At 49.0% G+C, this 14,012-nt stretch overlaps 1 protein-coding gene across 1 annotated transcript in view; it reads left to right on the forward strand.

Annotated features, from left to right (window-relative positions):
* The window catches only part of LOC119951958 (nitric oxide synthase, brain-like), a 304,521-nt gene that overhangs the window by 90,475 nt on the left and 200,034 nt on the right, over positions 1–14,012 (forward strand). Inside the window, exons 5-6 of the mRNA XM_038775360.1 lie at positions 4,753–4,844; positions 6,073–6,214. Coding sequence (XP_038631288.1) covers positions 4,753–4,844; positions 6,073–6,214 — 234 coding nt within the window. The remainder of the gene's footprint in view (positions 1–4,752; positions 4,845–6,072; positions 6,215–14,012) is intronic.

Genomic DNA, 14,012 nt, shown 5'->3' on the forward strand with positions numbered 1-14,012 from the left:
AAGCTTGCACCAACCCATTGAGTTCGTCAAACAGAAAACGTTATACACTTTTGGGACAGTATCCTTCTATTCCCATCCTATTCATCTATTTGTCAAGATGCCCCTTAAACGTGACTATCATCCCTGCTTCCTCCAACTCCTCCAGCAGTGAGTTCCAGGCACCCACTACCCTCTGTGTAAAAAACTTCCCTTGCACATCTCCTCTACACTTTGCCACTTGCACCTTGAACCTATGTCCCCTGGTAATTTACTCTTCCACCCTGAGAAAAAGCTTCTGACTATCCACTCTGTCCATGCCCCTCATAATTTTGCAGACCTCTATCAGGTCAGCCCTCAACCTCCATTGTTCCAGTGAGAACAAACCGAGTTTATCCAACCTCTTTTCATAGCTAATGTCCTCCATACCAGGCAACATTTTGGTAAACCTCTTCTATACCCTCCCTAAAGCCTCCACATCCTTCTGGTACTGTGGCAACCAGACTTGAACACTATACTCCAAGTGTGGCCTAACTAAGGTTCTATACAGCTGTAGCATGACTTGCGAACTTTTATATTAAATGCCCCGGCCAATGAAGGCAAGCATGCTGTACGTCTTCTTGCCTACCTTCTCCACCTGCGTTGCAATCTTCAGTGACCTGTGAACCTGTACACCCAGATCCCTCTGTCTGTCAATACTCTTAAAGGTTCTGCCATTTACTGTATATTTCCCATCTGTATTAGACGTTCCAAATACATTACCTTACATTTGTCCAGATTAAACTCCATCTGCCATTTCTCTGCCCAACTGATCCATATCCTGCTTTCCGCAGTCTCACCAACCTTTGTGTCGTCCACAAACGTACGAATCAGACCAGTTACATTTTCCTCCAAATATATACTCCGAACAGCAAATATCCTGGCACTGATCCCTGAGGAACACCACTAGTCACAGCCCTCCAATCAGAAAAGCACCTTTCCATTGCTACCCTCTGTCTTCTATGACTGAGCCAGTTCTTTACTCATCTTGCCAGCTCACTCTGATCTTGACTTTTGTACCAGTCTGCCATGTGGGACCTTGTCAAAGGTCTTACTGAAGTCCATATAGACAACATCCGCTGCCCTACCTTTATCAATCACGTTTGTCACTTCCTCGATAATCCAGATCAAGTTAGTGAGACATGACCTCACCCTCACAAAACCATGCTGCCTCTCGCTAATACATCCATTTGCTTCCAAATAGCAGTAAATGCTGTCTCGAAGAATCCTCTCCAATAATTTCCCTGCCACTGATTTAAGGCTCGCTGGCCTGTAATTTCCTGGATTATCCTTTCTACCCTTCATAAACAAACACAATAGCTAGAATCCAAATATCTGGGACCTCACCTGTAGCCAATAAGGATTGAAAGATTTCTGTCAAAGTCCCAGAAATTTCCTCCCTTGCCTCCCTCAGTATTCTGGGGTAGATCCCACCAGCCCCTGGTGACTTTTTGATTTCCGCCTCTCCTTCCCTTCTCGTTAAGGATGTGGGTGTCACTGGCTAGGCCATCATTGCCCATCCCTAATTGCTCTTGAGAAGATGGTGGTGAGTTGCCTTCTTGAACGGCTGCAATCCATGTGATGTAAGTGCACCCACAGTGCTGTTAGGAAGGAGGTTTTAGGATTAGATCAGGAGCGCAATATAATGGAAGAAGCACTAAGTGTGGGAGCGAGCGAGAATCGGCAAGTGCTTCCCGATGGCCAACGCAGTGAGACTGCCACCGGTATCTAATGTCAATTAGGGCTTGTAATGATCCCCATGGGCTTCGGCGGAAATGGCTGAGCCTGAAATTAACTCAAAGCGTGAAAGTTCAGGTGATAAGACTTGCCTGCGACATGGCACGTCAACCCACGGGAATGGACTTGAGAGTTGTAAAACGCTTGTGTAACTAACAATGCCGAATCCTTATTGGCAATAGCCTTCAACTGTTCTATCAAAGGCCGCCACGGTGTAAGGGAGTTAAAGTAATCTTCACCATATTATCAGGGACATGACTCTGTCCTGGAGGTGTTCGGTTGGATAGACAGACAGCTTCTGAAGTTTCCCCTAGTATGGGTGTACATGATCTGGGGGGTGGCCTGTTCGAGTGGCCTGTTGGACCTGTGGGCGCTGAGCCCCTCAGCCCCCCGGCCCAGGGGAGGCCTCCCAGCCGATGGCACCTGCCCCCACCGACCAGGGCTCCCCTACCGTGAACTGGGGCAACAACGCCCATTGCTGGGGGGCAGCAGGGTAGCATGGTGGTTAGCATCAATGCTTCACAGCTCCAGGGTCCCAGGTTCGGTTCCCGGCTGGGTCACTGTCTGTGTGGAGTCTGCACGTCCTCCCCGTGTGTGCGTGGGTTTCCTCCGGGTGCTCCGGTTTCCTCCCACAGTCCAAAGATGTGCGGGTTAGGTGGATTGGCCAGGCTAAATTGCCCGTAGTGTCCTAAAAAGTAAGGTTAAGGGGGGGTTGTTGGGTTACGGGTATAGGGTGGATACGTGGGTTTGAGTAGGGTGATCATGGCTTGGCACAACATTGAGGGCCGAAGGGCCTGTTCTGTGCTGTACTGTTCTATGTTCTATGTTCTAACGCCAGAGCCTCCGTGCTGATTACCCAATTTCGAAGATGGCTACTCACTTCCTCCGATCCTCTCAGCAGCCATTGCGCTAGCTTCACTTTTTTAAATGGGTGTGCTAAAAGGTGCCCGTGTGACCACTCACTGGGGAGCTGGCTAGATCACGGGTGGCATGGTGGCACAGTAGTTAGCATTGCTGTCTCACAGCATCAGGGACCCGGGTTCAATTCTGGCCTGAGGTGACTGTGTGGAGTTTGCACATTCTCCCTGTGTCTGTGTGGGTTTCCTCTGTTACTGTGGTTTCCATAGTCCAATCGGGTAGGTGCAGGTCAGGTGACTATTCTAAATTGCCCTTTAGCAGGTTAGGTGGGGTTATGGGGATAGGGCGGGGGGAGTGGGCCTGGGTGGGGTCGGCTTTCAGAGGGTTGATGCAGACTCGATGGAGGGTCAATAGAGGGTCTCTCCCGACAACGATATGGAGATTGGCCTTAACTGGTGTTTATTGGTTTCTGGCCACATATCGGTAGGATCTGGACCCTGCCAATAGGAGTGAGCTGTACCCCTAGCCAAGCCATTCCAGTACAGCTACAACACTGTCATCTACCCAGCAATGTGGAAAATTTCCCAGGTATGTCTTAAAGCCAAGAAACAGGACAAATTCAACCCAGCCAATTACCACCTTGTCAGTCTCCTGTCCACCATCAGCAAAGTGATGGAAATAAACAGCGCTATCAAACAGCATTTACTCAGCAATAACCTGCTCATGGACGCTCAGTTTGGGTTCTGCCAGGGTCACTCAGCTCCTGACCTCATGACAGCCTTGGTTCAAACATGGACAAAAGAGCTAACCCGATCAGCACCCACCGCGGATCCCGATTTCGGTCTCTCCTGCGATCTAGCCAGCTATCACGAGTCCGCGTCAGGCGCAACATTACTTAGATCGCACCCCAAATCTGCCTCCCACTCTCTCTTTTTGTGTCTCTCTTTGTCCCCTCTCACTTGACCTTCCTTAATCTTTCCATATCTTCCATCTGGCACAGACACGTGAGCGCGCCTGCTAGTTCCCCTCTAAGTCACTCACCATCCTGACTTGAAAATATATCACCTTCCTTCACTGCTGCTGGGTCAATTCCTTGGCAATAAATGTTGGCCTAAACCAACAATACCCACATCCTGCAGGTTCTTTGGGTATGTCTTTGGCTGTGCCGGTATATTTAGTCATTCTCTTCAACAAAATACAATGGAAGTACGTGGGATGATTCCTGCAGAGTGTTTGTACTCTGACTGGCTCTCTCCAATGGCAATCTTGTCAAAATTGAATTTATCTTTTTGATGTTTTATCTTAATCTTTTCACTCACACCTGTGACTTCTGGTTTCAGCAGCTTTCCTGTCACTGGAAGAGTAGTTTGTGTACAATGTGACATCAGTCTCTGGGCAGGATACTTATCATGTCTTCAGTCAGTGTGTTTCTCCACTCCAGTGTTGCCCTGCAGACATCTATCCGAAATTTGCTCCATTTCTTTAACGATTTTTACCCCTTTTTAAAGAAAGATATTTGATCACCATAAACTCTCACGGAAACGTGCATACTTTCCCCTGATTGTTCAGAGAATACCCCTATCAGGCCAACTAACACATCAGCAACCTCAGATATACAAAGCACCTCCTCCCTCTCTGAGTTTCCCCCGCTGGACATCGACCTGTTGACATGTGTTTCTTGAACAATGGCATATTCTCAACCCCAAATTAATCCAGCAGACTCAGGAGAGAGAATATCCAAAGATTCTGTGTCCTTCAATTTTTCCTCAAACAGATTCCTCAGAGTAGAGAAACACGTTTCAAATTCAATTGTTGTTACAGTACAATATTTTAAAGTGAGAAATCCATCAACACTCCCTCTCGCTTGACATGCTCTCTATCACTATCCTTCTCTTTCTTTGTCTCTCCAAATCTCTCCTGCCTCTCTCTGTCACAGATTATGCCTTTCTTCCTGCTCTGAACTCTACCCTCTCTTGCTTTGTATTCCTCTCTCCCTGTCTCCCCACCTCACTTTGCCTCTTCTTATCTCTCTGTCTCTCCTCTCCCACTCTGCCTCTTCCTCTCTCCCCCACTCACCATTTTTCCTTCACTTGGATTAATTAGTTTGCTGGATTACCCTCAGTTATTGCTCTGTGCCAACAGTTGTTTGATGCTCGAGACTGCAATACGGTGGAAGAAATGTTCACCTACATCTGCAATCACATCAAGTATTCAACGAACAAGGGAAATATCAGGTAACAGTTCCCTCTTCTTCATACCCAGTCGGCATCAAGCACTCCCAGGACAGTACAGTGCAGAGCTTCCTCTGCATTACCCTGACAGTGTAAACTCCTGCCCCTATTTTGTACCGAGTGTTGGCATCAAGCACTCCCAGAACGGATACAGTAGACCTCCCTCTACATTAAGACCATAAGACATAGGAGCAGAATTAGGCCACTTGGCCCATCAAGTCTGCTCCGCCATTCAATCATGGCTGATATGTTTCTCATCCCCATTCTCCTGCCTTCTCCCCATAACCTCTGATCCCCTTATTAATCAAGAACCTATCTATCTCTCTCTTAAAGACACTCAGTGAATTGGCCTCCACAGCCTTCTGCGGCAAAGAGTTCCACAGATTCACCACCCTCTGGCTGAAGAAATTCCTCCTCACCCCTGATGTGTTGGGTACTCTGGATCTGTGGAGACTGTGTTTACCTCAGCAGTAACACATACAGGCTACCAACATTTGAAATAGTACAACACTATTTTATTAAGCTAGAAACTGTTAAACATACTTTCACTGTGGGTCGACACTATGTTAGATTAAACTGAAGACCTATGCCTATCCTAACCAGTCTATACTCTCAGCACATGGTAAAGATCTGTGCTGCAAGCTGTGAGCTCTGTCCTTCTTAGAGGCTACATCCCGAATGAGCGGGAAAACTAGTGCCCTCTGTCTTTATAGTGAGTGTGCTCTAACTGGTGATTGGCTGTGGTGTTGTGTGTGTTGATTGGTCTTGCTGTGTGTCAATCAGTGTGTGCCTGCACCATGATATACTGGTGTATATTATGACAATCCCTGTTTTAAAGGTTGAAGTTGTAACCTCAGGATCTAGTTTTTCCTACAAGTGGAAACATCCTCTCCACGTTCACTCTATCCAGACATTTCAGAAGCCTGTAAGTTTCAATAAGATCCCCCCTCATCCTTCTAAACTCCACCGGGTACAGACCCAGAGTCGTCAACCGCTCCTCATATAAGCATATTGCCTAGACAGTGTAACACCCCCTGCCCCCATTTACACGTAGTGTCGGCATCGAGCATCCCAGGACAGCTCCCCCTACATTACCCTGACAGAGTAACCCTTCCCACTCCATACCCAGTGTCAGTACTGAGCACTCCCAAGTCAGGAAGAATATAGAGCTCACTCTCTGCTCTTTTAGCTGCATGTTGGTGTTTCCTACATTTAACTCTCTCCCCTGCAGATCTGCCATCACAATCTTCCCTCAGAGGTCAGATGGGAACAAGGACTTCCGTCTGTGGAATAGTCAATTTTTTCGCTATGCTGGCTTCAGTCAGGAAGATGGAACAGTCCTGGGAGATGGTGCGAGTGTTGAGTTCACGGAGGTACGAAACAATTCAATTCCTGTGCTGCTTGTTGAAAAGATTAAAATACACTCCCTTGTAACATGCTTCAAATATGTTCAGAATGATGAGGAGCTCCAGTTCAGGCAGTAGTTGCAGAGAAACTGCACTTCAGGCCTAGGCATAGAATCATAAAATGGTTAGATATAGGCTTATTTCTGCTGCTTATCTGCAAGATCAACTCACCAAGTGCTACTCCCCCTATCTTCACTTCAGATCACCCAATTCCCTTTTCACAGCCACAATTGAACCTGCCTCCATCAGGAGCTCCGGTGACGGCCATGGAGTGAGTGGTCCCATATTTGTTGGCTCCTGCTCGAGGTGTAATTGTTTGCTCATCTTTCACTCTATTTAGCGGGTGTTTGCTGTTGTGAGGTGCATGAGCACTGAGAGATAGAAGTGTTTCTTCAGTGGAGCCGGTTTATGGCTTACCAGATGAGGAGTGTGACAAGCAAGAGGCAGCAGTCTGACCAGGAGTTTTTTACGAAGTGCGACGGGGGGAAAGATGGCAGAGGGCTCTGGGTTGTCATTGTCTGCCCAGTGATGTACTGCTGGAATTCTAGAATAATAAGCTCCAGCAACAGAGGCTGAAGCCTCAAAGGAGATGCTCAGGTAGGCTTTTGGGAGAGTGGAGCATAGGCTGGAGGTGCAGAATTCGGTGCTCCAGAAGGCAGAGATGGTGCTGATGGCAGACGGCCCGAAGTGCTGAGGGAGAATGCGGACGACCTGGAGAATCGGTCCATCCTGGGGAATTAGAGAGTCTCCGGATTGTGGGGCTGCCTGAATGGATTGAGCAACCACAGACCACAAAGTATGTGGCAAATATGTTTGAGAAGTGGTGGGGAGGGGGTCTTTGTCCTTTCCCCTGAGGTGGCATCGAGCGTAAAATACATTGAGGAGGAGGCCGAAGGCGGGGAGCAGCCAAGGGCGGTGGTGGTGAGGCTGCATCATTTCCTCGATAAGAAGGATCTGAGGTGAGCGAAGGAAATGAGCAAAATCATCTGTGAAGGAAACGTGCTGAGGATCTACCAGGACTTGAGTGCAGAGTTGGCCAAGCGACGAGCCGGTTTCATGGCTGCCCTCCACAAGGAAGGAGTGAAGTTTGGGGTATTGTATCCTGCTCGTCTGTGGGTTACACATCAAAATCGAGAATTCTGTTTTAATACGCCGGAGGCGAGTCAATTCATGAGACACCGTGGACTGGGAGGCATGTGAGGATATTGGAGATGCCAATGTGGGGAATGTGGGTGTGTATGTCGGGCAGATTTATGTATTTACTCTGATGGTAAGCATGCAGGTGCAGCAGGCGGTAAAGAAGGCTAATGGTATGTTGGCCTTCATTGCAAGAAGTCTTACAACACCAGGTTAAAGTCCAACACGTTTGTTTCAAACACTAGCTTTCGGAGCACTGCTCCTTCCTCAGGTGAATGAGGAAGGAGCCTGAGGAAGGAGCTGCGCTCCGAAAGCTAGTGTTTGAAACAAACATGTTGGACTTTAACCTGGTGTTGTAAGACTTCTTACTGTGCTCACCCCAGTCCAACGCCGGCAACTCCACATCATGACTTAATTGCAAGGGGTTTCGAGTATAGAAGGGATGTGTTGCTGCAATTGTACAGGGCCTTGGTGAGGCCATACGTGGAATATTGTGTGCAGTTTTGGTCTCCTTCTCTGAGGAAGGATGTTCTTGCTCTCGAGGGAGTGCAGCAAAGGTTTACCAGACTGATTCCTGGGATGGCGGGACTGTCATTGAAGGAGAGATTGACTTGGTGGGATTGTTCTCGCTGGAGTTCAGAAGAATGAGGGGGATCCCATAGAGACTTATACAATTCTACCAGGACTAGACAGGGTAGATGCAGAGAAGATGTTACCAATGATGGGTGTGTCCAGAACCAGGGGTCACAGCCTGATGATTCAGGGTAAACCATTTCAGACAGAGATAAGGAGACATTTCTTCACATAAAGAGTTGTGAGCCTGTGGAATTCATTACCACAGGAAGTAGTTGATGTTAAAACTATAAATATATTCGAGAGGCGGCTGGATATAGCATTTGGGGAGAATGGGCTCAAAGGCTATGGGGAGAAAGCAGGATCAGGCTATTGAGTTGGATGATCAGCCATGATCGTGATGAATGGTGGAGCAGGCTGCTCCTATCTTCTATGTATCTATGTTTGGGTGCAGAGTGGGTAAATGCATTTTACTATTCCTGGGGAATTGCAGATGAAGGATGGCTGGGGGGAAGGAGGGTAGGTGGTCATTGCTACCTGATTGGCCATTTAACGGGAGCGAAGTGGGGGGCGATCTCTGAAGGGAGTGGGAGAGGGTGTGGTGGCTTTTCTTTTTCTCTGTTTATGGGGCGAGAGGGGGATGCTGGCATGGGTAGAGATGGTGTGGCACAGTTGGTTAAGGGGAGATGGTGGCAGACATCTTGGGGAGGGTCCTGCTGCACCTGCATGCTTACCTTCACAGTAAATACATAAATCTGCCTGGCATACACACCCACATTCCCCACATTGGCATCTCCAATATCCTCACATGCCTCCCAGTCCACGGTGTCTCATAAATTGACTCGCCTCTGGCGTATCAAAACAGAATTCTCGATTTTGGTGCAGAACCCACAGACGAGCAGGATACAATAGAAGGGTGAGCGAGACATGGACCCGAGGGAGCTGCTTAAAGAGGGCCTGTGGCTGATTGGAGGGGGGGTGGGCTTGTGAGCCCTTCGACCCACTCGTTTGATTACGTGGAACGTTTGAGGTTTGAATGGCCCGGTTAAAAGGTCTCGTGTTTTTTATAATAATAATCTTTATTATTGTCACAAGTAGGCTTACATTAACACCGCAATGAAGTTACTGTGAAAAGCCCCCAGTCGCCACACTCAGCGCCTGTTCGGGTACACTGAGGGAGAATTCAGAATGTCCAATTCACCTCACAGCACATCTTTCAGGACTTGTGGGAGGAAAATGGAGCACCCGGAGGAAACCCACACAGATTCGGGGAGAAGGTGCAGACTCCACACAGACGGTGGCCCAAGCCAGGAATCGAACCCGGGTTCCTGGTGCTGTGAAGTAACAGTGCTAACCACTGTGTCGCGCATTTAAGCAATTCGAAGGGGGACTTTGTGTTTCTTCATGCGACGTACTTGAAGTTGGGGGACAAGACAAGGTTGTGGAAGTGCTGGGTGCGGCTGGTGTTCCATGCGGGGTTGAACATGAAGACGAGGGGGGTGGTGATGTTAATCAATAAGAGGGTTGGTTTTGAGATCGGGTGTATTGTGACTGACTCAGGGGTAGGTTTGTGATGGTGAGTGGTAGCAGGAAGCGACGCCAATGGGGCTCATGAATGTATATGCCCCAAATTGGAACGATGTCGATTTTCTGAGCTGCCTTTTAGCAAAGATTCAGGGCCTGTATATGGATATTGGATATTGTATGAGAGATAAAGGGTTAATAATTTCATGTACATACATCTTACCACCAGATGGTGATCAAGAGCAATCACATATATATAATCACGTGATGACCCTTGACTTGGGGAGAAGGTGTTTAGCCATGCCTCACGGTAGCATGGTGGTTAGCATCAATGCTTCACAGCTCCAGGGTCCCAGGTTCGATTCCCGGCTGGGTCACTGTCTGTGTGGAGTCTGCACGTCCTCCCTGTGTGTGCGTGGGTTTCCTCCGGGAGCTCCGGTTTCCTCCCACAGTCCAAAGATGTGCGGGTTAGGTGGATTGGCCATGCTAAATTGCCCGTAGTGTAAGGTTAATGGGGGGATTGTTGGGTTACGGGTATACGGGTTACGTGGGTTTAAGTAGGGTGATCATTGCTCGGCACAACATCGAGGGCCGAAGGGCCTGTTCTGTGCTGTACTGTTCTATGTTCTATAGATTAGTTGTGTATTTGAGAATTCTGTAGTTCGAATTATAACATAGTTTATTTTAGCAACCTTGTACTTAGGAATACGTTTGAATCTTATTTAAATAGTGTTAATAAATCGGCTTTGTTAATTTGCTTAGCTTGATGTTCTTTGTTAAATACTTAGACACCAAACAAAGAAAACAAAGGACATCACGGGGGCGGCGGGAGGGGGCGCATTTTATTACGGTGCTGGACCCAAGGTTGGACTGGTCGTTCCCATGGCCCCTGAATGTTTTGGCCATGGCAAAGGAGCTGTTGGGGTTTGTGGAACGCATGGGACCCATGGTGGTTTGAGAGGCCAAGCATGAGGAGTTTTCATATTTCTCACACATGCACCAGCTGTAATCCCGGATTAGTTTCTTTGTCTTAGACAAGGCGCTGATGGCGATTATGGTCGCGGATCATTCACCAGATTTGGGTGGACTTGTGGGTGGCGAAGGGGGATGCCCAGCAGCCGCAGTGGAGCTTAGATGTGCGGCTATTGGCGGATTGGGGTGTTTGAGAAAGAGTGAGGGTAGCCATCTGGAACTATGTGATAACAGAATAAGACGGGGTAGGTTTCCATCTCCAAACTGTGGGATGTGTGGTATGAACAAAGAAAATTACAGCACAGGAACAGGCCCTTCGGCCCTCCCAGCCTGCGCTGGGGGGTGCGGGTGGGAGCCTATCTCAATTTGTGCGCATAGGGAGAGGGCGGAGTGGGCAGAGAGGTTGAGGTTGGTGGAGGCCATTCTGAGGGTGGCCAGAGGCTCCAGATGGAGGTTTGGCTGGTGACCGCGGGAAAAGCAGTGAGCCAATTACGTAGAGCCAGAGTGGTGGTACATGAGCATGGGGAGAGAGCCAGCGAGGGAGATTGGGAAGATAAGAGATGATAGGTGTACAGTGGTATCAGATCCAGAGGGGTTGAACAAGGACTTTGAGGCTTTTACTAGAGATTGGACAGCTTGGAGCCTCTGGTGGGGGTTGAAGGCATGAGGCGGTTTTTGGATGGGTTGGAGTTCCCGCGGGTGAAGGAGATGAAGGTGCAGGGGCTGCGGGCCACGAGCAGGTTGAGGGAGGTGATGGATTGCGTGGGATCGATGCAGGTGGAGTAGGCCCAGGATGGGTTTCCAGTCGAGTTCTATAAAACGCTTGGGTCGGAGCTGAAGCCCCTGCTAGCCGAGATGTATAAATAGTCAATAGAGAGGGTGAAGCTCCCCCCCCCCCCCCCCCCGCCAAGTTGTCTCAGGCGTCAATATCGCTTGTTTTAAAGAAGGACAAGGACATGCAGCAATATTGATCGTACCACCTGATCTCGCTGCTGAATGTAGATGCGAAGTTGCTGGCAAAGGTGCTGGTGACGCAGATAGAGGATTGTGCACCCGGGGTGATAGGTGAGGACCAGATGGGATTTGTGAAGGGGCGGCAGCTGTTGGTTAACATATGGAGGTTATTTAATGTAATGATGATGCTCTCGGAGGGCAAGAGGTTGAAGTGGTTGTGGAAATGGATGCAGAGAAGGCTTTCGATCGTGCCGAATGGGCACATTCGTTCGAGGTCCTGGGGCGGTTCGGGTTTGGGCAGGGATTTGTGAATTGGGTCCGGCTGCTGTATAATGTGCCTAAGGTCAGTGATCGGACTGACAAGGTCAGCTTGGAGTATTTTGGGTTACAAGGCATGGGTGTCCGCTGTACATGTTGCTATTTCCCCTGGCTGGCAATTGAGCCGTTAGCAATGGCACTTTGGAGCTCAAGGGGATGGAGGGGTATTGAGTGCGCACGCGCGGGGGGGGGGGGGGGGTTTATATGTGGATGATCTCCTGGTGTACATTTATTTCAGACCTGGTCGGGAGCTTCGACAGGATTATGGAGACTTTGAGGGTTTGCAGACCTGGAGGGGACATACCAGTTGCCAAAGGGAATGGGTTCAGGTATCTGCAGGTTTGGGACTTGATGAGGAAGAAGGTGCAGTCATGTCTGATGCTGCTGCCCCCAGTGCTGCAAGATAAGTCCGAGGTGAAATAGGGGAGGGCAAGTTTGCGGATATATATGGGGAACTGTTGAAGGGGGCGAGTGTGCCCTTGAAGGAGGTTCGGTGCAAGTGGGAGGACGAGCAGGGTAGAGTGCTGGGGTCTGGAGTATAGAGTGAAGCTTGGCAGAGGGTTAATGCGCTTGTATTGTGCACAAGACTAAGCCTCATCCAGTTTAATGGGGGTGCACAGGGCCCACATGACGGTGTTCAGGATGAGTTGTTTCTTTCCGGGGGCCGAGGATATGTGTGGGCAGCATGCGGGGGGGGGACTAACAAATCACGTTCATATGTTTTGGCTGTGTCCGAGGTTGAGGGAGATTTAGACGGGATTTGCAGACGTAATGTCAAAGATTTTGGGCATGATGTGGAGATGCCGTGTTGGACTGAGGTGACACAGTAGTCTTACAACACCAGGTTAAAGTCCAACAGGTTTGTTTCGAATCACTAGCTTTTGGAGCGCTGCTCCTTCCTCAGGTGAATCACCAAAATCAGGATTTTGGTGGTGAGATAGCTCCAATTCCAGAGGTGATGGCGATATTTCGAGTGTCGGAGGATCCGGGAGTGCAGGAGGGGAGAGAGGCCAACATGTTGGCCTTGGCCTCCTTGATACCCCAGAGATGGATTCTGTTGTGCTGGCGGGACCTGGAGCTGCCAAGGGCAGTATGGGTGAGCATATTTGCATTTGGAAAAATCAAGTTCGCCATTCGAGGTGCGGAGGAGGTGGAAGCTCTCCATCGACTTATTTTCCTGTTTGTGCTGGGGGATTCAGGCAAAGCTAGAAAAGGGGGGGGGGGGGAGGCAGGTGCGAGTGGGGATGTTTGTCAGGGGGGTATGTAACTTAGAAACGTCGAAAATAAGAGCAAGAGTAGGCCATTCGGCCCTTTGAGCCTGCTCCACCATTCATTATGGTCATGGCTGATCATCCAACTATGAAGCCTAATCCAGTTTCCCCCCATGTCTTTTGCTACCCTTTACCCTAAGTGCTGTAACTAACTGCTTCTTGAAAACATGCCATGTTTTAGCCTCAGCTGCTTCCTGTGGTAACACAGTCTCTGGGTGAAGAAATTTCTCCTCATCTCTGACCTAAATGGTCTACCGCAGAGGGTTAGTGTGATCTTTTCCTGCCTCTCACTTTTATTCCCCTTGCTGTCTGGTTTTTGTCTTTGATTCCCCCAGGTTCCATCCCCCAGTCATTTTAGTTTAAATCGTCCCAAGCCACTGGGACATCAATCCTAGTCCTGCCCAGGCGTCACCAATCCAGTTTCTACAGGTCCCATGTCCCCAAACCAGTCCCAATACCCCAGGAACCTGAAACCCTCCCACTCTTCAGCCACGTATGCATCCGCTGTATCCTGCGATTTCTACTTTGACTAGCACGTGGCACTGGTAGTTATCTTGAGATCACTACCTTTGAGGTCCTACTTTTCAACTTATTTCCTAACTCCTTATAATCTGTTTTTAGGACCTCGTCCATTTTTAATCTATTTTGTCTGTACTGATGTGTACCATGACCACTCGCTGTTCACCCTTCCCCTCTAGAATGTCATGTAGCTGCTCTTCGACATCCTTGAAATGAGCACCAGGGAGGTAATATGCAATCCTGGAGTCTCATTTGTGACCACAGAAACACCTATCTGCTCCCCTTGCAAGTGAATCCCCTATAACTATTTCCTTCCCACATATTTTACTCCTCCCCTGTTCAGGACAACCAACTGTGGTGCAACAAATTTGGCTGTTGCTGCCAATCCCCTCAACAGATGGGTGGCAAGGTGGCACTGTGGTTAGCATTGCTGCCTCACAGCGCCAGGGACCATCTGCGTGGGTTTCCTCCGGGTGCTCCGGCTTTCTCCCACAGTC

Source organism: Scyliorhinus canicula, chromosome 17 (assembly GCF_902713615.1).
Source record: "Scyliorhinus canicula chromosome 17, sScyCan1.1, whole genome shotgun sequence".
NCBI lineage: Eukaryota > Metazoa > Chordata > Chondrichthyes > Carcharhiniformes > Scyliorhinidae > Scyliorhinus > Scyliorhinus canicula.